The 26,780-nt window shown below is 43.4% G+C and overlaps 1 protein-coding gene across 3 annotated transcripts in view; it reads right to left on the bottom strand.

Moving 5' to 3' along the window:
• KIF26A (kinesin family member 26A) overlaps positions 1 to 26,780 on the bottom strand; it is a 245,210-nt gene that overhangs the window by 103,483 nt on the left and 114,947 nt on the right. For all 3 annotated transcript variants that reach the window (XM_078660270.1, XM_078660271.1, XM_078660272.1), the window contains exon 4: positions 2,682 to 2,851. In XM_078660270.1, the coding sequence (XP_078516396.1) occupies positions 2,682 to 2,851 (170 nt within the window). The remainder of the gene's footprint in view (positions 1 to 2,681; positions 2,852 to 26,780) is intronic.

Raw genomic sequence — 26,780 nt, 5'->3', positions numbered from 1 at the left:
GATGGCTGGATAGGAAAAAACTTTTTATATCATTAATATCGGTCACGCAGTCAAAATGTACTACGTTACCAAGGTCTTCGGTACCAAAAGCACATTTATTTAATTTTTATCTGTTTTTTAGATTCATCAAAACACATGGGCAAACCAAAGACTGTCACGTCAGTAAATACATGAATGCAATATTTACATTTGTACACACATACCAATAAACGTTATTTACAAAGTGAAAGAAACACACTTAAATAAAGACAGTTCTAAACGACACACCAAAAAAAGCAATAACATTAATCAATATTCAAACATTAATTGCATTTATATACAGTGAAAAAATTCCTACAAAAAGCAGGGGTACAACCAGTCCATGGGGATGTGAAACCAAAGGACAGGCGGGGACAGATGGAGTGGTACACCTGCCTGCCTAACAACACTGTGGTTGATATTTATAATGGGTTGCACCACTAGGGTCCCAGGTGGTGTTTACTTTCTCTTCCTAGGTGCACCCTTTTGAATAACCACAGGATGGGTATGTCGACGCGTTTCGAACCGGATTATTGACGGTTCTCTTCAGGACAGGGACTGGGAACAATGATTCTGCACGTGGCAAAGGATATGCCTCGGTGTTGGTAAATCGCCAAAGGGGGGGTTGATTCTGTGGTTAACTGGTTCGAATTCCTAAAGGTTTAGTTGTCCGTCACACGGTCCACACACGAGAGTGGGACTGCTTACATATTGACAGTGTTTCGATGCGCTAGCTGAACGAGTGGCTTGTGCAACGTATTGCAACTGATATCAAAAATCACTTCAGAGCCGGTCTGTGAGTGAGCCGGGACTTTCTCAGGAGGATTCAATCACTCGTAGTATCTCGGACTGGAACACGCACAGTCTGTGCAAAAGAGCCTGGGGCGGCTCCTCCGACATGGTGGAGGAGCATCGCCCTACTGCTGAAATGCAGCAGACAGACGAAAAATAAAATAAAACTATTTTATTGTCAATTTATTTTTACTTCCAGACCGCAGGGTCTAGGGCTGGGCAGGGCCATGCCACAGCATCGCACAGCAGGGGGAGAACGAGTGGTAGGCACCGAAAGTGCACGGCAGTTTGGCCGACCGTCTACGGCCGGAAAGACCGACATGCGCACCTGGATATCTTGCGGTTCCTTGGAGATATCCTAGTGCTCAGGGTCACAGGCTCTCAGTCCCTGCAGGAGTGCAAAACTGGACCGTAATTTCCAATCCCAGAGCTTCTCTTATGCTGGGAGTAATAGTATGAGAGTAGTGCTGGGATTGCGTGGGGTCTGGGAGCCTGTGCGTATGGGAATTGTGTGCTGGGACGGGAGCCCAGGAGCAGCGCGGCACAGGAGCAGAAGATTGCGGCGGCCGGCAGGAAAGGTAAGTTTACATTTTTATTATTATAATTTTTTTCCCTGCCCCCGACCCCACACCTCGGATTGGCAGCAGCCATCACTGAAAGGAGCAGAACAATAATGGGACCGTACAGAATGGGCTTTATGGTGTGTATCGAAGAGCAATATAAACAGAAGGATTTTCAACGGGCAAGGCCCCAACAGAAATGTTTACAAAAGGCTAAATGTATTGCACTTGTTTTTTAAAAGGTGTAAAAGCCTCATTTAAATCCTGATGGGGGACAAACTTAGAGATAGCACAAGGCAGGCTGGGGCATTCTGGACTTTAGTTGAGCAGCCGCTGTGGCGACCCCACTGAGGTGTTGAGCTTTTTTGAGATGGTGGCATGTTTGATATGCCCACTCATGTTCTACAAGAACAAACTCCTGAAGCTGGAGTTTGTTCTTGCAGAACAAAATAATAATGGTCCTGACACACCATGAGCTATCTCCCTGGGCGTGGGGACCACAGTGAGATTCCTCCACTCAGGGCCTCTAGGTCTCCCATGGCAGTCCCGGGTATTGAAAATATGTGACACCTACCCTGCCTTAAATAGGATGGGGCTACTATTGTGTCCTGATGCCCTGTGGCTAATAGGCTGTCAGGTTTGATGTTTACAACAGAAGAGCCAGGTGAGACTCCACTGTCAAAAACCCAGTGGTTCCCCAACCGCTAAATGGGGCATGGCGACTGTGAGATTGAGGATAAAGAGGATCCCCCGTTTTATGGCAGATGCACCATCAAACCCTAAACGTTCCTTTAAGTGTCTTCCTAATGCTCACTCAGGTACCAGGAGCTTTGCCAAGAAGGTTTGTACCTCCCCCAAAAATATATTGGGCTAAATCATCCGGCGATGTCTTCATGTGGGCCAAGTGGCTGTGTTGGAGTGATAATGTTTGCTATGTTTTTGTTTTTTGCTCAATATTTGTAATTTCTCATGGTACCTTGCCCATAGCTTTGCAGCGCTTTTGAACAAGGTCTATAAAACATCCTCAATCCATTTTCATGCTTCCTGACCACAAGGTTCTAAAAAAGCATGCTGCCCGGCGTAAAGCGCTTCAAGACCTCATCATTAGGGATGGTAAGTGCTATAAAGCAGAATACAATTATGAATTCAGACGTGCCTACCCACTTTGATAACACATTGCTCCCCCATGTTAGCATCCACAACAACATCAAATAGTCCCCTAATCTCTTCGGTTTTGAGAAATGTTTGCCTTCAAATTAGAAATCAGACATGCCCACTAAAAATCTTTCAAGTTAAAGAGGCAAAAACTACCTTATAAAGAATGAAGCTGCAGCTGAAGTACCTGCGGAAACCCCGTCCGGCCCCACTAAACTCTGGGTGTTCAGCGAGGAGCCCTCCGCGGTTTCACAGCTGTGGTTCTGCCCTGAGGTTGCTTGAATGTGCTGGAACCCTCTTCCGCCGTCTGTCGTTGGTGCTTCCGCCTGAAAAGAATATAGGTAGAACACTTAATTTCAAAAGCCATCATATTACGGAAACAATATCACCAATAGCCAAGTTAGCGGTCAGAAACAGAGGCCAAACAATTGAGAAATTACCCATGGGGACTTTGTCTCTGAAAGGCCAGGGTACTGGTACCAGGTCAGTCATGACAAGAGACAAAACCCACCCCAGTATGAGCGACCTTTCAACGCATAGTGAGTATTATCTTGAGGTTGCAAAGATGTCTGCCTCTGGGACCTATGTAGAAACCTAAACCATCAATCCATGCAGATGAATTTTAGTTTTCTTCTCCACTGTTTGCTAATTCCACCTTATGTCGGGCCTTTGAGAAACTCCTCACCACTATACGGGCAGTTCTAGCTCTAAAGGAATTAAAAGCTGTGCTTCAAGTACCAGTCCCAGTACCAGCAAGAGCACCATTACACCTTGTCTCTTTTTCTGGGCGCATTCCCACTCCCTGAGGGACTTTGAGAAGATTCCTGTCTCCAAGATAAATTTAGAACCCACTTCCTAGACCATGAAGATTACCTAAATCTTTAGAGATCTCCCATTTCCAATATTTGCATGAACCTACTTGCTCCACGCCTGGGTAGAATATATGTGCCTCATCAGAGCTGCTCTTGCTATCCAAAACATCAAGAAATGTATGCTTTATGTCATGTTATCTTATCTTAAGTGTATTTGTAAAGTGCACTATCACCCGCGAGTGTATCCTGGCGCTAAAATGTGTGCTCCAGTCCTTGTGGGTCATGTTCTCTCTCATAGGCTACTGTAAAGACTTCTCCTTTTGAGAGCCATAGAGATACGTCCCCCAGCCATGCCATGAAATAAATTTTACAGAGACCTCCTTATTCCACCGTTCACCAGTTTAGCACTTCACCAGGCCTAGCGTAGAACTCATGACCTTCATGCTAGTAGGTCTTCTTTTCCTCAAATGCCAAGAAAAGCCTCATTTCCAATTCTGTTCCCTGGAGTCCTTATAATCTCAGGCAAGCTCTGCTCCTTCTGAGGCCACAATGTCCCGTCAATACGGTTGCCCACTGGCAGCCTACAGCAGGACATCGAGCCCCGACTGGGAGACCTATCCATTTAGCTTGGACCTCTGTTGCCCCGACTGGGAGACCTATCCATTTAGCTTGGACCTCTGTTGCCCCGACTGGGAGACCTATCCATTTAGCTTGGACCTCTGTTGCCCCGACTGGGAGACCTATCCATTTAGCTTGGACCTCTGTTGGTTTCTTAAGGGGCGTGTAGCCTGATGAAGCCAATTGTGTCCAGATGTGATATACAGAATAATTACCACGACAGCAGAAGCATGAACATTTTAAACTTCCAAAACTATTTACAAAATATGCATAAACGAGCGTTCAGGTTGAGCTCCTGTCTTCAGCTCTTTCTTTGGATTGGATTCTGCCGAAGTGCTGATTGTGCAAGCACTATCTGAATATACACACTCACTCACTACTTGTGCACTTTCAATACTATACTTTATTGAAACATTAAAATGTATTATATGATGTATTAAAATTGAATATACTTATAAATAATAATCTTAATATATTTTAAAAAATAGTCCGATTTTGTTGTCCTTCAGAGTGATCTATTTTCAATATGTTTTGTTTATTGCAAATGTGAAAAAAAGCTTGTTAAAGAGAAGCTCAACCTGTTGAGGGACAGAGGGGCTCATTGCGACAGCGGTGAATCCGCCACCGGCATCCTACCGGTGGCGGATTCACCGCCAACATGTGGCCATTCTCCGCACGCCAAATTAGGATGTCAGGCGGTTTGCTGGCGGACGGGAAATCCGTCCGCCACGGGTGCGACATAGGCAATCGCCACAATTGCCTGTTTGACCCGGAAAGCATACCTACAATAGTGGTGGTGCCTGGCACAGTCCGCCATATTAGGATGCTTCATCTCTGCCAGCCTTGAATGGCGGTTCACCTGCCATTCAGAGGCTGGTGCAGATTGACATCGGGAGTATTTTGAGGGCCTCCCTTCAGTAGGGGAACTTTCCTTCTGCACCCATGGTGCAACCTACATTTTCCTGCACCATGTGGCAGGCACCGCATGATGCCTGGCACGTAGTGCAGGGAAATGCAAAACCTGCATTTTCACATTGCGCCAGGTGCTGCAGCCTGCAGCACCTGCCACAATGGTAAGCATGCCCCATGCGACTGCCACCGTGGCGGTCGCATTGTAAAACCATGGGTGGGACCGCCGCCATATAGGCGGCAGGTCCCAAGTCCTGTGAAGATTGCGGACAGACTTAAGTCCGTCCGCCATCGTAATGAGCCCCAAAGTATTGGATACTAAGTAATATTTACAACACAACAAAGAAACTTGAACTGCGTGAGGTGAATTCTTAGAAACTACTGTGTGTTTTTTCAGACATAAACACAAAGACAATTGTACAGCGGAATATTGAAGGCAGAATTTCGACAGAACAGAAATTCAATAGAAGAATATCGAAGGGCACAATTTTGAAGAAGTGCACCGCAGGAGGTACAGGAGTACTATTCTTTACATCTACATACCTTGAAAGCATATGCATCACAACGTACGTATTTCTGGAGTTTTGGTTAGAAAATCTATACAAACTTAATGTTTGATATTTTATCCCTCGATAGTCTTGTCACGATATTTATGTCCCGTCAATATTCATTCTGTAAGTCAATATTCATGACCTACACCCACAGGGGCTCATATGGAATAAGGATGAGCCCTGTTAGGCTTGTCAAGTTCTGGTCGAGGGAACCCACATGAACTCTGCTGGGATCACATTGCCCCCTTCAATATTGTTGCTGTTAGATTTGTGTATATGGATGGGAAATCCAGCCCTGACTGGGTACCGGTGCATCTGTCCCGTCTGCCTGTCAGTAGTTACTGCCAATGAACATATGTGCATGATCTGAGAAAGACAAACTTGCCAACAAATCCCACTTGCCATATATTTCTGCTTCAGTCGCCACAAATAGTGAAATCCATGCATCATCGTCGGCAAAATGACCTGTCTTTTGCGGGATCCTTAATCGTCCCAGAATCAGCGACAATCGTTATTCTGAGAGCGGATCTTTGAATGCTTGCAGGCATTAATCATCGTTTCGCTCATATTTGGGCCCGGCGTCTCGCGGAAGCCTAGCCTCTCTCGAGACTGGCAGCGCCGCCACGAGGTGCTGGGCTCGTCGCAGCGCCATCTTGAAATTTAACCTTATTGACTCTTTCATGTCATGGCTGCCAAGCCAATGAAACCTCGAGGGTCACATAATTCTGCCTGTCAGGCAAATTATGACAAATAATGAGAGGGACTTCGGTTTCCTTGAAAAACATCCTGTGCTCTCAAGGTCACCGAAAGCTTAGAGAAACTTGCCGCTCTCGCCACTCATACATACAGCGTCTCCTTTGCAATTGTTTCCAAGGTTACGAGCACAAAGTAGGCGTTAGAAATTAAAATTTTTCTGCAAGTCACAAAAAATAGGAGAGGGGAAGGGTCGATGAAAAAGCGTTTTAGTTATACCTTTCAAATTTTTACAGCGCTTGCCGGGTGAGCCGCTCTATTTTGCCAGGAGACTCCCTAGTTTTTTAACTCAAGTATGACATTGTTCCATCTGGATACCTTTGTTTAAAGTTTACTGTTTAAACAGCGATTTTGACAGCACCTTTAGCAAAGTAGCATTTTGCTGGAAGGGTGCGGGCTGGTTTTGGAGTGGTAGGGGCTGGTTTTGTTACTGGGGGCTGCTTTTGCAGCAGTGCAGCAACATTGCCTCCCAGTAACAAAAGTAGTGCTGTGGGCCGGTTTAGTTAGCACCCTCACCCACCACCTGACCCCCCAGAGCAGTCCAATAGAATTGCCATGGTTGCTTTGTGTTCTCAGTCCCTGGTCTCTAGGAACTGCAGACAGTTAACAGATGGTTATTGTTACTTGACTTAACAGTACTTCACTCAACAGGACTCATTGTATTGACCTCGGAAACTGTTTACTATGATGTAACTAAGTTTTTAAATATGTTTACTTTGTTGAGCCATCTTGGTGCCATGATGTTGGCACCGCATGATGGGAAAGCGCATTAATTAAATGATGAGTTGGCTCCCAAAATGATGCTTAGGGGAATTTGATTATATGAAGCAAGCGAATACTAGCTATTGATGGGAGGGAAAATGTGTAAGAACATATGTGTAGCACGACATTATAAAGCCAATCGCACCTTTCGGGACTTTCACATTGAACAGAATGGTCCTGATGTTGTCTACCCATAGCTCCTCCAGCTGCTCTTAATTACTGTTGATAAGAGAATCAAGGCACTAAATGATGAAGAAATGCTCTCGGTATCACACAATTTTGTTTGAAAAGATCAACTGCAATAAGAACTCAGGGTTCCTAGTTGAAAATCCAGAAACATAACCATATTTCCTCCTTCAACAGCGACATATCAAAATTAAGGAAATGGGATGCTCCATGTAGACTGCAAAGATCTCATGTACGGGTCGCAGTTGGTACCATTGTGTTGGTACTTATTGCCTCGCCAGGCTGCTTGGTAAGCCATATCATTTAACTAGTCAGATAAAAAAAACTAGTGTTTGTATGTAACTTTCTATTAACATGCTGGCGCCTCGAATTTTGGGGCTCCACGTTTGAGTCACGTGTGACATTATTAGGACCACCATGAGTCACATGATGTGATTTTCATTCTCTGTTGATTTTGGTGAGTTGACACTAATGTGAGATGGATGACATGGAATGTGAAGTGTCAAAAGTGTAGCACTTACAGGTAGTCATCACTGTGCAAAATCTTGGGGTTAGGAGGTGTAGTCAATTTACAAAATGGTATGCATTTATTTGAATTAGGTTAATAGGTACTAGCACTCTTTGGAAAAACAACAGATAAACCACGAATCAAACAAAAATCAAGTCTTCCAAACAAAACACCAACATCTTAGTTACACACTTTTGTTTTTATTAGTAATAGAAGCTAGATGAAGGTGTATTGCCTCTCGACTGGAACTCGCCCTATACAACATTCAACAGCCACCAAGGCCCACCGGATGTGGAAAAGGCAAATGATGGAAACTTCCGGAACGAAAACATACAATTAGTAGGAGCTGGTTGGGGAGGCCTGCACAGATGATCTTTGACATAACACTAAAAATTGATTCTTTATTGTCTCAAGGGGGGTTCTGTATTCAAAACAAGCAGGCATTTTGCCCATGGGGGGTCTGACCGGGCCCTTTTAATTAAAGAAGACACCGCAATAAATATCGGTCACAACAGTTAATTGGTTCACATATGATGGTATATGGTATTTCTGTCTTCTGAAATGGTGCCTTGACATTTTGAACTAATTAGCTAAAATAAATTCCCTGAAAAAGACAGCCCAGCAGCGAGGCACAAATGTAATTAAACACTCCCCGGGACGCTTGCATACTTCAAACACTGTGTCACAGTAGATCAGGTTTTATATCCGTCAGTGGCTGAGATCTGAAAGCGCCAGATTTCGAATGTTTTCCTGAAATATTTATTGCAGCGAGACTAATATCTTCTGGGCTGCTGTTATGTTTTAGAACGTTTAAAAGCCCTAAGTACTTCTTGCCCAAGTGTGATGAGATGCTAAAAGTTTACATTTCAATTTGTCTATGTGACTTTAGGAAGAAACCTCTGTGGAGCATTATATAGTAGGCAATATGAACTTTTTTTTCAAAAATATATGTTGCCCCTTGCTAATCACTTTCTAACTTCTGAAAGATTAATTATACACAGTCTTTCTACTTATTCTAACTGTGCCTTTTCCGTCCATCTTAATTTTTGAAACGTTTATATAAGTGTTTTAGACTGCCCTCCATTTTGAGGACCACCTTTGACTTTTGAAATAGGACATTAGGTACGAAAAGGGCTTTTGTTATATAATCTCTTGCAGAACAGGTTGCATTTTTCTTTACTTTACTTTCCACAAAAAAGAAAATGCAGCCTTTTATTTTGCACCTTAGTATTTAATAAACAGACTGACATACGTTTTGATGTGTTTTCCATGCCTCACATTACTAAAGGGCAGAGGATGAGGACCCATATGGGAGATATGATGATTGTCCTGCCTACTCGTGGAGAATGATGTCACTTCTCTGACACTTTAGCCGAAGGTACTAATATGGCAGGACAGCTGCTAGCATAATCATGTTGTGCCACCACTGGTGTGAAATCAGAATTATTTTCTGTATTGGTTTACAGACACATGGTCCTACCACACCGCTGTCAGATAAAGATACCACATATATAAATATTTAAGTGTAAAATACTATGTTCATACATTTTATATTTAACCCCTTATTTGTTACACCATACAAAAAGTACAGACAACCCTTATTGATTTACAGGGTTAAATTAATCATTCCAAGTACTCTATTTGGGGTTGTGTGGTCGAGATCTTAGGCTTATTAGAGGGTAGTGTTAAGCATGTGTTATACACACAAGTCCATAAATGATCTACACTATCAAGAAGAATCTTGAGACCAATTTAGAAAAATAATACATATTTTTATATCATTTTAGACACCAAGATCATCGGGATCAGGTTAGAACTTCAGACGTTATACATTTTTACAGGTAACGCAGTAGAAAATCACAGCTGTCCGATTTGATGCATGAGCCTCGAACGCAGTAACGTTACCCTATGGGAGGAAAAGACATGTATTGCATAAGTATACTGCAAACGGTTGTAGAAGGTATCCTTTAGGGTTTAAGGTGCTTAGGGCTCAGGGTCCAAGAGACCACCAGCAGTTTGGGTTGCACTATCCTGGGGTGTCCGGGTGCAGAGGTGCTGGTCGCATTGGTAGTCTCGAGCGCTATGCAGTAAAGTTTAAATGGATTGGTCAAAACAGAGTCTGCAAGGGGAGACTTGGAGACAAGTCCTGCAGAACTCAGCATGGGGCTCAGCTTGTGGGGACTCCTAGGCCAAGGGGATGCAGGCAGAAGTTGTGTACTCAGGATGTGGGGCTCGGGTGCAGAGGTGCTGGCTGGCTGGCCACTTTTGCTGGAGGCTCTTACCATTCTTGGGGTACCTGTAGAGGAGGGAAAAGAAACACAGCAGGACCACTCTCAGTGTGGAGTTCATCTCTTCTGAAGTCCCTCGACTTGCAGGTAGGTTTTTGGAGTGGTGGTGTTCGGATTGAATACAAGCAAGCCAGGGGGGGCACAAGTGCCCTGTTAGTCAGGATATTGGTGCAGGGGAGCTCATGGAGGGTCTACTGTCTCAAACCTCTGCAGAGAGAAGGGCCTGACCTCCTAGAGCCTCAGGGTCCCTCTCTGTCATGGTGCTTCTTCAGTAGGCCCAATGGCCAAAACCACAAGGTGCCCTAGATGTTTTTGAGGCCTGCAGATGCAGGGGATGGCCCCTCCACCCCAAGGGAGATGCTGCCTGGTTGTTGAAGTTGGTGGATGGTCCTCTACAGCTTTGAGAGGATGCAAAGCTTCTGGACGGGTCGGGCCGGTGCCATTGTCAAGGTTCCAGCAGCAAGGCAGAATTTGGTGCCAAGTAGTGGTGTAGTCCTCAGTTCTCGTTATGACTGCTCTTCTTTGTCCTCTCTTTGGGTCCCAGTAGATGAATCTGAGTTCCTGGTGTCAGGGGACCAACTAAATACTGCAATTAGGTTAAGGGGAGTGAAAGCTAGAAGCCAGTGAGCTACCTACCCCATGGCTCACTACATCCCCTATATGACTACTTCCAGTGGAGAGTGGGCATAAACCTGACCCAGTGTTTCTATTTTCACTTAAAGCAAGATAGTGAAACCCTTCTTCGATTGTCAACTTCAGATGGCTCACCTTAGGGGTGTGCTTGCCTGATAGTGCTACAAGCCTACTGAGTACCTAATTTTCCTGCCTGCTCTGGTGTTAAATGGGCCCCAGGGCAGGGGGTGGCATTCTCCAGGTCTGGAGGAAGCTGTGGTCACACATCTAAGGCGACAGAGTCTCTGCAGCCTCTGGCCTTCATATGCTAATTCACTATCCATCCTATTGAAGGACGTGTAAACACCTCCTGCTAGAGCAGGCATTGTTCCTGACCTCTGAGAGCAGAGGGTCAGAAACTAGTCTGCGGTGGCAGGGCTGGAAGATACCAGTCAGCCAGCACTCTAGATATTGGTAGCACTGGGTGTATGTCATAATAAATCCAACAGTGGCATCAGTATTGATTTATTAAGATGAGGTGTTTGATACCAAACACCATCATTTTCAGTTAAGCCATTATGTAGCTGGGTAACTCGTAATGACCAATGCCCAGTAGATATGCTTAAGACAGCTTCAGTTCACTTGCAATGTTGTGGCAAGGGACCCAGACATCACTGGGCATATCTGTTCATGCAGATATGTCCACACATATAATATAATGCATCCTACCATAGAGCTCTAAGGCCTGCTGTAGGAGTGACTTACATATAGTATTCAGTGTGCATGGGCATGGCACACAGGAAGTGTGAAGGAAAGAAGGGATGTAGTTGAGAAGACAAATAAGCTGTCCGAGACTTGTGAAGTGCTTTATGTGTCAAACAGCAGAGTTTAAAAATGACACAAATCCTATTAGGCAGCCAATGAAGCTTTCTAAGAATATGGGAGGAAGGCGACCAAGAAGAAAGATTACAAATTATCTGAGCGGCAATGTTCTGAACCACCTGCAGTTTGAGAAAAGTGTAGTTTACTGAGGTCAGCAAGGTGTTCCCATAGTCCAGGTAACATATAAGCGCATGGACAAGAGTCTTCGAAGCAGTGTCTGAAAGCCACGGAAGGTCTTTTTAAAAAAGTCTCATGATAGCAAAGCAACATGCCGCAAATGGTACTAACTTGATCTTTCATAGAAAGAGATAGCTCCAACTTCACAACAAGATTTCTTTGCTACCTGCTTAGGTGCAGGGGCAGAGTCAAGTTGAGCGGTCCACCAATTAGCTGACCATTTCTCAGTCACTTTGACAAATGTCATGATCTCTGGCTTGTCGCTGTTTAACTGGCGACAGTTGTTACTCATCCAAGCATCGACTTCCATCATGCAGTTTGCTACATTTATTCTTCTGTTCAAGTGTCACTCACTTTCTGTTCAAGCCCATTCATTAATTGACTCTTGTAGTTTGAGAACAGCATATTGGCTGATCACATTTGTAATGCCTGTAAAGGATTGCACATTAGCACTAGGGTTGCTGGGCCACTCTTTTATTTTTATCCGTTTTAAGTGTTTACTATTCTTTCTATTTTTTTGCATATGGCATATGTTGAAAAAAATTAAATAATAACCACACACTCTCCAATGCCATAATTTATTAACATTGCCAATGCTTATTCTCCCAGGCTGTTCCCTGACAGCTGCAAACAGGGATGTCAGTCCCCAGAAACGCTTACATAGGAAGATGCTATGTCATTGTTATATTCATCATCATTGTAGAAACCGGAAGATGCTGCTGTTTTTGGTTGATATATGGTGTGATGCATGGTGTGAAACGAGGAAAATTATGTTCAACGCTTATTAAGGCTGCAACAGTCACAAAGTGCATCAAAGGCTGCAGAGGACAGGTACTTCCAGAGCAATTCAAATGGTTCTAGAGGACACAGCCCACTCTTTACATGGACAACATCTACTGCTTTAATAAACCAGGGAAAGCAGCATGTATTAGTAGCACAAGCAGGGCCAACTCAACGACACAGTAGGCTCACATCCTTGGAAAGCTGTATCTTTGGGTAAATTAGCCGCACTGACAGTCTTCTTGAGTAATTTAAAGCATTAATGATGCGGTTAACACTTTGCATTATTCTAATTTTTGACTGAGTTACGAAGATGGTAGGAAAAAAGTCGAATGGAGCTCTTGTAGGATTGCTCTTACATTTGGAATAAATGTCCAGCTTTTCCAGGATTCACAAAGAATCCAATGAGTTCCCTTAAATCTACAACTGTTGAAGATTTATTGAACTATTACACCACATAACAATTACACAGGCACATTTTCTTCCAGATACAAACTTCTGAATGTGTAAATGTGACACAAATTTGCATTGGCAAATTTGTTTCACCACTTGGACAATGTTTTTGTCAAGGGAACAATCACTTGCCCTTTCCCACATTAAATATGGGAATGTTCCATTCCCGTTTCCATCCTTGAAATGCCCTTAATCTGCCTCTTGCAGGAGTAAATTCACATGAATTTCTGTGATATAAAACCATACAAGTGGGTGGTGAATACCCAAAATATACAAGTTTGTGGGCATTGATCTTGCATTGAAGACTGCTTCTATTCCATTTACCCATCCCTTACGGATGTCATCCTTAACACAACTACGGCAATTTTGTCATGTTGGCAAAATAACTGCATTTGTATACATGCGCCAGTTTCTGAATCCGTCAATCAGGTTTGACACTTTACTTGGGTAAGGGGCCCAATACAAAAATGGAAGTTGATCAGAGGTGCACAAACTGCTATTTGAAAAGGGATCTATGTTGGAAGTTTTTTTAAATCAAGATTCAAGCGTGGGTGAAACCGAAGACGGAGAGGGATACGTTACAACAGAAGTTGTCAGTCATATCTTGTTGACTACATAAAAAAGGAGAGGAGTTGGCCTAACGGCTAGGGCGCTCGACCTCGGACCTGGGGATCTGGGTTCGAGTCTCGGTAACGACGCCAAAACCACCTGTGATTCTGGGCAAATCACTTAATCTCCCCGTGCCTAAAATGAATGTGTGTCCGTCCTCATGTAACGTAACTGGTGCTATGTAAAGCGCTCTGATACCTGATTCGGTTCGGGTCTAGTTCGCGCTATATAAAACTCTGCAAAAAACAAAAAAAAAAGATAAAAGGCTTGTATATATTATTTCACCTACTAGATGGTCTATATGCATACAATCTGCTGATTTGCCCATATCAGTGAAACGCTTGTGGTCAAGTAGTTGAGGTGTCGGAGGAGTCCTATCCCACAACACTGAAACTCAAAGGAAGGCTATGGTATGAATGCCTAGCTAGACATAACTCTGATCCCTTATTATCAATATAGAAGGCTTTACTAACTGATAAGGTCCTATCAGTAATTAGGTAACTCATTCCACTGCACTACTATCTGACTACTATATCTGACTGAACGATAATTGTTGATAAAGAAAGTTGGAGAGGGACATGCAGGTCCATAGGTCCCTCCTGCCCTCTGAAAAAGACCCTAATGTTGGTGCGAACTTGTAAACCACTCCCATATTGGTCGACAATACATGCTGTCTAAGGAAGGAATGATCCACTGATGCAATATATGTGACACTGAAGATGCAGCTGACATCTAATTTGCATAAGGAATGCCAATGCAAATTACTTACCACCCTAGCAAAAATGCACCTGCTTAAGTAGTATGAAAAAGTTCTGAAATACAACAGATCACCAGATGCAAAAATCTGGTGCATACCATCAAAAATCGCTGCGCTTACACCAGGTATGCACCTTATCCACTTTACGTAATACGGCATTGAGTTTGCCTAATACCAAAAACGCTTTCACTCCATGCTGATCTCATGGACTCATAAATAACATTTAACTACCCTTAGGTACTCACATGAGCTAGAGCTCTCTGTCAAAATACTACATCTAATTGTAAAAGCCAGGAAGATAGCTCAGTGAGTTAACATGTATCGCTGACATCTGGGGTGCTCTACATGTCACAAGATTAGATCCTGTCAAGGCAGATTCACATTTCTGTCTCTCCTCGGCCAGCAGCATTAGTGCCATTAAATTAAGTAAGTGTTGTACTTGTAATTGATGGCACTTACAAAGAATAAGTTATTCATATTAGACTGCTGCAGTGAATTCATTTAGGCGGGAGGATCCAGTTTACAATCCAAATTGTCTGTGTACAACTGGAGCATCACAGGTCTAAGATGAGAGCTTTGAAATACTACAGAGCCATATAGCCAACTACAGCAAGGTAAGTTAGGGTAAAACAATTCCAGCTCCCCTATTTATGGTATGCAGAGTCCATATGATAGACTTCTCCAGTGCTTTTCAATATATTTAAAAAATGCAAACACATCATGCCACACGCATAGAAAAGATAGATACATGTATTCACCAATTAAAACAATCACAATAATTATTTTTAGATTTTTTACATGAGAAGAAAGAGGGCTTATTTTATCATTTTTTAGGGAAGAAGGCTAATTCTTCAGCAACCGACCTATCAGTCTTGTTAATGGTATGTAAAGTTGGAGCGCCTTCCTAATTGTGAAATTGGAAACCTGCCTCTCAAGCGGGGATGAATGGTCTGTGCTGTCCCAGGATATCTTGGTAGCAGAAGTGACTTGCCCAAAGATACAATATGCCAGAATCATGGAGCAGGTCAAGTTATCAAAGGACTTCCGAATCCCATTGATGATCATTGGAGTGGTGAACTTGGTGCAGTTATTGTCCTGATCAATAGAAAATAAAGGCATCCCCAAGTGAGTCCAAGATACTGTCCCTCCATGACTCACTTTGCAAACTAACAAAGTTGTGTTTGATTCCAAATCGTTCAATTTGGTCAAAGCCTAAGCTGATTAAGAACCACAGCGAGGCTGAATTATTTAGTTACTGCTGTTGTGGTTATGCTAGAGCCTACCTCAATGTTCTTTCTTCCACTGAATAAAATTAAGAAGGACCATGATGTGGCTCGAGAACCATTCACTGATTGCATCTTTAGCAGCCAGCAATGATAAGAATGTACAACTGATCTTGTTCAAGTAATAGAAACTGCTGATGCTTTAAGTGTTTACATGAATCGTGCCTCACCCTAAAATCAGGAAAGCCAGGGACAGAAAAACATATGTGGCCCATGCAGGTAGGAGTGGTGGGGCTGAGTGGGGAGTGGGGGGGATTTCAAGGAATGATAACGAGGGATAATTAATTATTTATTTAATTTTCCCTTGTCATCGTCCATCAAAATCACTCCCTCACCCAGCCCCATCGCTATTACCTGCACGGGCCTCAGCTGCAAAAAAAATTGAATTTCGTTCTTGTACCGCGATCTGACATAAATTGCTTGGTATTACTGAGGTCTCTGCATTAGGAGACCGTCAGGAAAATCCATTGATAAGGTGGTAGGAAATTCACATACTACAGAGGGAGAAATTCTGGGAATCTTGAATTACCTTCTTTCTTTACCTCACTATATTATTAGGCAATCTGCAAGCCCACTATTTGCGATTGGGCCTTATGACCATATCCTCCCCAATAAACAATTTCAGTATTATCTTTCATCAGAATCAATTTTTTACATCCCACTGTTTGCTAAATGTATTAAGTTGGGCTGATGCTACCATCTACTTCCCTGTATGCACTACTGCATTGGATTACTTCCTGTATGGCTGTAGTATCTCAGTTTGAAAATGTTAAAAGACATTCTCTTGGCCTGCCTAAGTCCATCTGATGATGATTAGAGAACCTGCTAAATGAAGCAGATGGTCTCCTCCTGTGGGTTTTGTCAGAGAGCCCAAGTGTCTACTTTCAGATGGCTTGATTACTGTTAGTAGCCAATAATTGTGAAATTACATTGTAAAAACATCCTTACTATCATTCCTATTACCATCTGCAATCTTTGAACACTCTCTTGGTTAAAACTCCGTTTTTGAAAATGTCTTACCATCGAATAGACTTTCAGTGTCCTTACACCTACACTCTGACACTGTAAACGTTGTTTACAACGCGGTGTTTACACCGCACGACCTTTACCACGCTGCCATTGCAACGCAAGTCGTAACTACGACTTGCGCTGGATGGCGCTGTTGGTTAAGGAATATTGTAATTTTATATTCCAACACCTTTCCTACTGTTATGCGGACTGGTGTTGGAATATAAAATTATAATATTCCTCAATCCGCGCCCTCCAACGCAAGTCGTTGTAACGACTTGCGTTGTAATAACCGCGTAGTTAAGTACCACGATCTAAAAGATCGCATTGTACTGACATACATCCCTCTGACACACTCTAATGCATCATCATCCCAACCTACAGTGCTAGAACTACCTCTGAACATTGCATTCCCTACCCTTGGCTACATCTTACAGCCTGTGTTTAAAACATCATCACCAGCAGGCCACCTCAGAGGTGGTAGTGTACTTTTCAAACTTCACTACCTTAATAATACACCAAATTATCGCCCGGGTTCAGAAAGAAGGGACTTTCAAACGTGCTTTGTGACCTAAGAAGGGACAGTGCATGTACATCTTAGTGCAGCGGTTTAAGCAAAAACAAGTTAATGTGGGTCTGAATAGATGGTGGTGACCTAACAGAAGCCACTAAACCTTGCTAGCTTGAGTAGAGTGCATAGGCATGTAATCTAACTACTATTTCAAGCAGCATTAAAGTAAACATCTAATTGTTGCTGTTCAACGTGGAAACTAACGCCACACCAGGTGTGGGTATTTGCACTTCTGTCTTGAGTTCTTTGGAAAACGGTGGATGTGTGTAAGCAGAAGCATCTGTCTCTCTAGACTTTCACCCTTTTGAATGTGGCCCACTTGTCCACCTGCATTTCTAGTCTACTTGTGTAGGCCTCAGCTTTAAAGTCAGCATTTGTTTGGAGCATTTTAGAAACAAGGTGGTAGCGTCATATATTTCATTTTTATGGTGTGATTGCATATGATTATCATAGTTAGGGCAGGATTTGACGCAAGAAATATAGCCAGGAAGGTCGGTAAAGCTATAATGACATAGGTTTCTTTGGCTATGTTCTTAGGCGGAAAGGTTAGTTTAGGTGACCTTTAGGTCAACAACCAAAAAGGGCTGTTAATTCCAGAGGAAAGGGCTGTCGGATCCTGCAGAGGCGATGAGGCAAAGCAAAATGCGTTTTAAGGCATGGGCAAGTGGGCAATTGCCCAGGGCCCTTACCTCTGAAGGGGCCCCTTGATTAAGTAATTGCGACAGTAAGAAGACTTGCTTACTCTTTCTCTATCTTAACCTCTAACCATGTCTCTCTCTACCTATCCCTGCCTCGCCCTTTACTTTTCTATCTAGTCTTTATCTTGTATATCTATCTCTTGTTCTTTCATCTCTCTCTCCTCCAACCTTGATTACCACTATTTACCGCTCTCTACTTCTACCTCCCTCTAATTTACTCTTTTCTTTCTCTGTCTATCGTGCCTCTCTTTCTAGTTTTCCTGGCTCAACACAGAAACGAATCCACCCCCTTGCATTTAGTCACTTTAAGGAGACCAGGGTACCCTGTTGGGCCCAGGCAGCTCAGTGCTCACTGACCTTTGCATTTAATGTACTTTCTAATGGTGCTAGTGACGGAGAGAGGGACACAAAGGACCTTAAGTGACTAACATTCACTGTAGCTATGGAAATTGTCACTAAATAGTACTCCGGGGTAGGTGTGCAATAAACACATATTTTAGCACTTTTATCTGCTAGGTCTCTAAAAGGTTAAGGAATAACTCAATATCCTTTGGGATTATGACGGCTTGAATCAGTTGAAAATGAGCAACAAATTTAAAGTTGGCCCATCAAGGGCCCCAAAATATGTCTGGCCGGGGGCCCTAAAATTCCTCACAATATCCCTAAGTCTGGAAAATATGGGCTAATAAACTCGAAAGAGGAAAGTAATAGTTGCTGTAATGGCACAAGATCCATGGGAGAGTGAGTGTTAAATGGAATGTGCAGTCGGCAGTTTTATTCATTTGCCACACTGGGTGTTGCTAGGTCATTCTTGTCCATAAATCAATGCAAAAAGTTCCCCACTCAAATGGTGCCAGAGGTTGTACCACGCCATCTGGCTCAAGACAAGAAAGCCTGCCCTAGTGAGTGGTGTCGTATCAGAATATCGAAGGCAGAATATCATCTAACATCAACATCTAACCTTACATATTGTTTACAAAACGAACGCCCAATTGGAGTTAATAACAGAAAGCCAACACCTAATGAGACAATATGTTTGTAAATTATATTTAGAACAAAAGATTTATGTCAAATGATATTTTTATGTCTTATTCTGACACAGAAAGTAGTGAGGAGCGGGAAACTGACTCTCAGACAATCCATCTCTTTAACCAGAGAAATAGGATATATGTAAAAGGCCAGGTCATAGCAGAAGGAGACAGTCTTGTTAAATCATCGCACAGACTAAAAACACTGCACGTGAGATGAAGATATGTGCAAAGAAAAGTAAGAGGCACTAACATAGTTAAGGTTTTACAATGAGACACTGGTTTCACATACACAGAAGAACTCAGTGAAACATCAGTGTGATAGAGGTGCAAGGAGAAATTATGGCCACCAGCAGAATGTGGTGAGGGGGTCCTGAGGCTCCAGAATCTCACAGGAATTCAGACTGGGACTGAAATAGCCCTCCCACTCCCTTGAGGAAGGGAGCCCATATGCCGTAGTGTTTACTGGGGTCTGTGTTATACCCCTGGGATTAAAAATACGGACAGACAAGTCCAACGATGCTCGTATGAGCAGTGCAGGGCCGGACTGGGAACAAAAACCGGCCCTGGCAAAGCGCTCGGCTGGCTCCCCCTCCCCACTCTGTGGGAGGTGCCGCCGAGCGCTTTGCTAGGGCCGGTTTTCAGCCGATTTTGTTGCAGGGCCGATTTTGCAAATGCTGCAAAAACGGCCCTGTAACAAAATCGGCCCGTAGGTGCTCAAAACCAGCCCCCACCCTTGCGGCGCACCGGGGGATTGCCCGGTGCCCGCTATGGCCAGTCCGGGCCTGGAGCAGTGCCGTCTTAATGCATGTTCACGCTGGGCAGTTGCCCGGGCGGCCCGCGAGCATAGGAGCCCCATGCAGACCAGAATTTAACACTCATTTTCCGTGAAACATTTGTATTCTTGTGAGTGGTTATGTAGGCAGGGCCCAGTGCACTGCTTTGCCCGTTGCCCATAATGCTGTAAAGACGGCCCTGCGTATGAGGACTTCCTGGTCTCACCTTAGGTACCAGTTGGATGCTCTTAAAGTCTATTGATAGTATGGATCAAGGATCCCAATGGTTAGAAAGGAGGAGGCAAGCTGAAGGAGTAAATTAATTGTTAATATATTGAGAAGTCTTCTTACATTCAGATGTGATCCTTCAAACTGAGGGGTCTGTGCTGGCATGCAGGAGAGACCTAACACCAAAAGCCTACTGGTCACAGCTGGGGAGGTTCACATCTATCGGAAGCTCTAAACATGGCAAAATCAGCTCAATTTCCCATCTACCACAAGCAGATAGAATACGAACCTCTGAAAATTCCAGCAACTATTCCTTTGAAACACGCTTTAGGATTGCAAAGTAAAATGTTTGTTAAAACACAAAATGCTTCACTCAAAATATGTTCGATTGAATGTTTACTCCTATACCAAGCATCCTCCCGTGGACGTAAAACAAAGAATCAATATTTCAATGGGAGATTAACTGTTCAACCCCTCAGTACCTTGGAGGTCTTCAGCTAAATACCTTTTGCTCTTAAGGGTGAAAGTAAATGATGATCTGTATCACAGCAAAGCAAAACGTGCAGCGGCAAAATCAATATTACCAGCTATATTGTATAGGAGTGACTGCAAACCACAGCCTGTAATATAGAGCAGCAAACCCTGCAGAGACACATAAACAATCAATTGCTTCTACTTAACTCTCTGAAAATGATGTCTAACCGCTGGCGAATAACAGCTCTCTATTTCCCTATTGTCTCTTTATAAACTCAGTCATAAACTATGCGAGAATGTGTATGCACCACAGAAACACTATTGCAGTGTGTTAGAGAGCATCCTGTTGTTGCTTTGAAGAACTGCTCCCCCCCCCCTTTCTGAGTTACCTCTACCAGTGGGGGGAGGGGCTTGATGTAAATCGTGTTAATAAAAACTAAAATATGGCTTGAATACAATAAATACAATGAACAATCATTTGGATTTGAGTCGATTACAAACACTCAAAACTCCACTGAAAACTAACTAAGCGTGTCATTCTTTCTGTATATAGGGTTCTGAGCTTAAGGACTTTATATTACTTTTCAGAGCATTAAGGTAAACAGGACACAACCTCATGTGACAGAGTTTTCCCATATTGGAGGGTCTCATCCTTAAGACACTCTCTCCTACGCTCTATTAGATGCTCTCCTCCTCCCAACAACAGGGAACTCTCCTCTTTTATCCTTTTGGGGTCTCTCCTCTGTAATCCACGAAGCCCTTCCCTCTCACACACCCCATTGGAGGTTTCCCTGTTTCATCTATTGGAATCTCACCTGTTCTCTTTCATCTATTGAATCTCACCTTTTCTAAAGTTCTTCTCTTTCATCTCATTGGAAGCTTTCCTACAGAGATGGGCGAGCCAGAAGGAGCTGGAAGTGAGCTTGAAAGAGATACTTGGCTCTGGCTTAGGTCAAGATCCTCCTGGAACCTCAAGCCCAAAATGAGAAGAAACTTGATGTGGCTTCAGCCTTCCACCCTCACTCTACCCTCTTGTACAAAGAGTTAAAAGCAATGCTTTAATATTTTAGGTAAAAAGGAGAGATAATTCAACACCCATTTAGTAGTTGGTTTGTAGTAAGTGAATCCAGATACCAAAAGATTAATTCAAATTTCCCCACTAAACCGAATTGTGTGATCTTAGTCAAATATTTATTTTCTTCATTACTGCTTATGAATTGCCTTCAAATAAGTTTATTCGGAATATGAGCCGGATAAAAACGTATTGTGTTTCATTTGACTGTAATGTTACTCCGTTTACAAGAATTTGGCCCACAGACAGGGTGCATGTGGCAACTGACTTGCCTCTTAATGCCATTGTCGCCAGGGTGGGGGCAGGTATGGTTCTAAGTTCATGATTAAAAAGCATCACTGATTATAAGTACTTTTCAGTGCAGTGATATAACGTAATATTTTAATGTCACAGCTTTCACGTGTAATAAGTTCATACGTTCATAAGTACACATTTTAGAATTTTAAAGCCCGCACCTGGTTTACCTTCTTTTTAAAGGATCGGTCTTTCCAAGTAATCTGCCCACCATTTATATTCTCCCATAGAGTTCTAGCACTCGGTGTCCCCCAGGGTGTGGTGGTTATCCCCACTCTTTTTAATATCTATGTCAGACCTTTGGCTGATGTGGTAAAATCCTTTGGAATTTCATTAGAATCCTATGCCAAGGATATGCAGTTAATCATTTCCTTGGCTTCAGAACTGGCCCATGACAGAGAAAATGTAAAACACTGTCTCACAGATGTCGCAAGCTGGATGCATGGAAACTGCTCAAAGCTCAAAGCCAGCCAGACTGAGATCCTTCTGTTGCGCAGATACGCCCACCTATGGGGGAGGATATTGATGGCCAGAAGTGCTAGGGCCAATGTTCCCTCTAATTCTATTCCTCTGAGTGCAGCAATGAAAGATCTCTGTGCACCACAGCCCAGGTTGCATGCACCAAAGACATGTTTTAAATGCCAGTAGTGCCAGGGATTAGGGAGTCGCATATAACGCTGTGCCTCACAGTGTATCTGATCTGAAATTGGTGTATCTCAGCCATTGGCTTTAGGAAAGGCACTAGCCTAACACGAGGTCCCTATAACACGCAATACAATAGAGCGCCCTGCAGCAGAGAACATGGGCACAGGCTTCTCTCTGTACTTCTTGTCTCTCACTTATGAAACCCCTTTTCTGTGGGCTGCTGACTTCTCTGGCCGTGAGCTGGATCACATGTTTACACAGCCTAACTCCCCTCAGCTGACTGCAGTAGGCTTGCACTTTGTGATCTGATGCAGAGGTGGATGAGCAACTGAAAGCACGAGACAGGCTCAAGCCAGATGTCTGGTTTTGGTTCAGCTCAAGGGCCTTGTGAACAGGGCTGGACTGGCCATAGCGGGCACCGGGCGGTTTCCCTGTAGGCCGCTAGGGTTGGGGCTGGTTTTGGGTCCCTGGGGGCCGTTTTTGTTACCGGGGGGTCAGCAGTATGGCTGGTTTCTGTTCCCAGTCCGGCCCTGCTTGCGAACCCTGGAGCCGACAATGAGCAGTATCCTCATTTACCAAACAAGGCAATACTCTGATGTAAAGAGGACAAGAGGAAGAGATACCAATCTTGTGGCTGAATTGCACAATGTAGATCTAGAAAAACTAGGCTTAATCCCAGCTTCCATCTTCCATCAAATTGTGTGATTCTATGAAAACATTTAATTTTAACAGGCCTGCTTTTTCTTCATGATTCCATATTCAAATGTGTGACTCCAGAATGTGCACTCTACAAAATCCTGCTGTGTTTGATTTAATAGACTATATTGTTGCTCTGGAAGTGGGCGAAACACTGAAAGCTCGAACCTTGTGTCAAACTCTGGCACAGTTCAGGGTCCGCTTGAGCCCTCGAGCTCAACACTAGTCGAATTTTCGCAGGAGGCGAAGTGGCCTTACAGTTATAGCTGCCAACCAAGTAACATGGGAAACAGGGTTCAAATCACTTTAAATGTCACTGTACTAAAAAAAACATTTTTAGCAGGCAGCCTCCATGAAGAGCTCTTCCCTGGGTAAGGTTTGCGCTGTGTGACCCTTACCAAAAAATGAATTCTGCCTGTCACCTACTCTCTCGAATTATGAACAAAACATTAAACTTTGATGTCAGAGATACTCATTCAGTGCTTGAATTGCAGTGTGAACCTGGAAAATCTGGGATCAATACCAGTTTCCTTGCTTGACCAAACTGTGTGATCCAAGGTACATATTGTATTTCCCCCAAACCTCCTTTTTCATTATAATATAGGAGAGCACCTTTGAATATGTCCATTCAGGATGTGCTCCATAAAACCCCCTCTTGGTATTTAATTTAATAACCTATAATGTTGCTCTATTTGTAATAAGAATCTAGTCCACATATAGGGTACAAATGACAACTGAATTAACTCTTAGTATATTAATGGCCTTGTCATCAGGTCGGGAGCAGGAATGTTTCCCAGTGAATCTTTTAAAACTCCCACTTTTAATAAATTCTTTAAATATAATCTGATGTACTAAGATGGAAAGCATCCATGTGTCAAAGAAATACATTTTCCTGTAGTTTGAAGGCACCTTATCATATTCTAACATAATGTCTGTTGCATGATATACGTGCCAAATATTTTCAAGGTGCTCTTAGAGCTAGCCCACCCTTGGATGGACTCTGCTGTCCCTAATAATTTGTTGACTCACCCCCATCTATGTTGCTGGAACCATAATAGGAATGTAGGCCTCATACTGGTTACAGTGACAACTGACTTGCCTCTTGCATTTTCGCAAGGCCTGAATGTGGCTAAGTTCATGTTTTTCAACTTTTGATAAATGTGTCTCAGTGCAGTCATATATTATGACATTTCGAAACAAGGAGCTTTGGTCAGCAGGAGAATGCATTGTCAAGTTTGCTATTTACTTCTAGAATGGTGCTTGGAGACTTGCCTTTTTCAGCATTAAGCACTATAGCAAACGCCTGCCTGTTTTCTCTCTCTATGCTTTGTCCTTATGCTAGACATTTAGGGTTCCACATCTCAGAAGTCCTGGGGGAAAGTGGGGTCGAGTGGGCAGTGGGAAGGTAAACACTGGAAAAATAGCCTCAGGCTATTTGTGAAGGAAGCAAAGTTAACACCGGCTCCTTTTCAATCTCTCAGAAATCCCCCGTATATTCACCTCCACCAGGCTAATTACATGTCCATCTCCTTCCCAGTTGGCTTCCTTAATCTTTTTTGTAATGCAGACCCTGGAGGAAACATGACCTAGTAACCCCCTCCCAAATCTAAGTCAGTGGTTAAAAACCTCGGCTTTTGGATGGATGACTCACTATCCTGCGAAATCCAGGTTAAAACCCTTGCAGGCCACTGCTTTAGCATCTTAAGAAGCCTTAAATCCATCCTGGGTTTCTTTACCCTACAAGTTCACCAATTGATTGTGAAATCCCTTGTCATTTCTCGCCTTCACTATTGCAATACACTCTAACTGGCACCAAAATATCGGCCTTGAACTGACTACAGGTAGCTCAAAACGCTGTCGTTAGGCTTCTTTTCCCCCTCCCCTAATTTTGTTCGGCCTCCAAGCTCCTAGTCAAGCTCCACTGGCTCCCTGTGGAGAAGGACACAAAGATTAAAGCACTATGCATCTCCCACATGATCTTCTATAAATAAGGAGTGCCAAGACTTGCTGCTCTAATGCAATCCTAATCCCCTACGAGAGCCTTACACTCAGCAGGTTTGAATCTGGCCTTACTATACAGCCACAGAAGAGCCGGAATGGGCAGATGCTCTCTCTGTGTCCTGGCCCCAACCCTATGGAACTCTTTGCCATCTTTGTTAAGACCTCAACCGACCTGGGCATGAAGCATAAGGAAGGGGCAGTTCTCAGTCCTCAATCCCAAACACCGGCAAAACATTCTCCATGCCTGTCCACCCCTGCCTTCCTTGAGCTCCCTGCTCGGGTTAGTTGAGGTACGACACCCGACTACAGCGGGTACTGCCAATGAACCCTACACCATCTAATGTTCCATGAGATGAGGTTTTGTATAAACTGTCTATTTATCTATATATATATTTTTTTATTAAGCAGCATCACTATTAGGTCCTGAAGAAAGCCCCAACATCATCTGGAGCATAGGCTGAAACATGTCAACCTTTGTGACACACGAGTGGGTAAAATACCTCCAGCAATGCCACCCTGTTTTTAAAACTAGCACAAGGTCACCTTATTAAAGCATTTTTGCGAACCATGGAGTTAGTTTTAAACCACCTTTTTCTTTTGTTCTGCTGCCCTCGACACCTCCAGATCCACATTTGGGTTTTTAATTTATACCTTTCTTAGATTGACAACATCCATGAGGTCCTCCCTCTCAGTGAGAGGGCTGTAGCCCTTTTTGTGGCTAGATAACATGATACGAAGAGGTTCCCCTATGATGAAGCATGCCACCTTCGGGTGGGTGAGGGAAACCATCTTATACAAAGGGATGCTCCTTTGTCATTACAGGTACAACAGGTCAACCAACACTATAGAGCCAAGGGTTACTTTTCTGTGTTTCTGATATATGATTAGAGGAGCTAACCCTTGCAGGTCTTTAACCGCATGCGTGCGGCCGTTTTTCCCGCGGTATGCGGCATTTTTCAGATTACCGCGTTACATGACGAGCTCAGCTCGTCATCAGCACACGGTAGGTAACGCTGATGACGAGCTGAGCTCGTCATCAGCATGGAAGGGGCTAAATCTCCTCTGGCCCTCATTTGTGATACACAAACCCGAACAGAGAAGTGTGCCATCAGAAAGCTGTAGAAGGAAATCTCTCCCAGCTGCAGGACAATGCAGAACTATACATAAACGAATGTTGGTGAAATGTTCTTGCACACACTCTCAAATGTAGCTGGTAATATGTCAAGGCAGTGCCTAGTTTGTAAAGCAGAAAAATGGAGGGGTCAAATGTTTTTCTCAAGGGCACTCCACCAGCGCAGAAGAAGCCCTGGATTTTAGAATACCAAGGTTGCCTAGTCTTGATTCCAGTTCATGTGTTTTTCCTCCACCACCCTACACTTCCTGTCGCTTTATCTCACTCTCTCGTGTTCTTTTTCATCCCTGTTTCTCCCTTTGTCACTTATTTTCTATCATTCTCCTCTTCCTTTTTATGCCTTTTTGTCTCTCCTGCACTGACTTAAAGTCTAATGATGAAATATAACATATGGCCCGCCAAAATGTAGTTTCAGTGAACAGCGCCTTCAAATACCCCGGTACAAATTAAGCACTGTCCAGCACCGCTATGTGTAAACTGCAGATATCCCTGTTAAGGGCCTGCATCACGACAGGTGCATGTCTTAATAGTGCTTATGAATGTGTGATTGCTACTGTAATGTCTAATGCCCTACAAGACAGGAGTAATAGCTTACAGTATCAGTTACTGATGTTCACTTCAGCACAAAGGAGTACTCGAGGAAGAATCACCTATTGCTCCATCAGCATGTGACTTTTGGGGGGGGGGAGCAT

The sequence above is a fragment of the Lissotriton helveticus genome, chromosome 9 (assembly GCF_964261635.1).
Source record: "Lissotriton helveticus chromosome 9, aLisHel1.1, whole genome shotgun sequence".
NCBI lineage: Eukaryota > Metazoa > Chordata > Amphibia > Caudata > Salamandridae > Lissotriton > Lissotriton helveticus.
The sequence above is the reverse complement of the archived record's forward strand: the minus strand, read 5'-3'. Positions and strand labels throughout refer to the sequence as shown.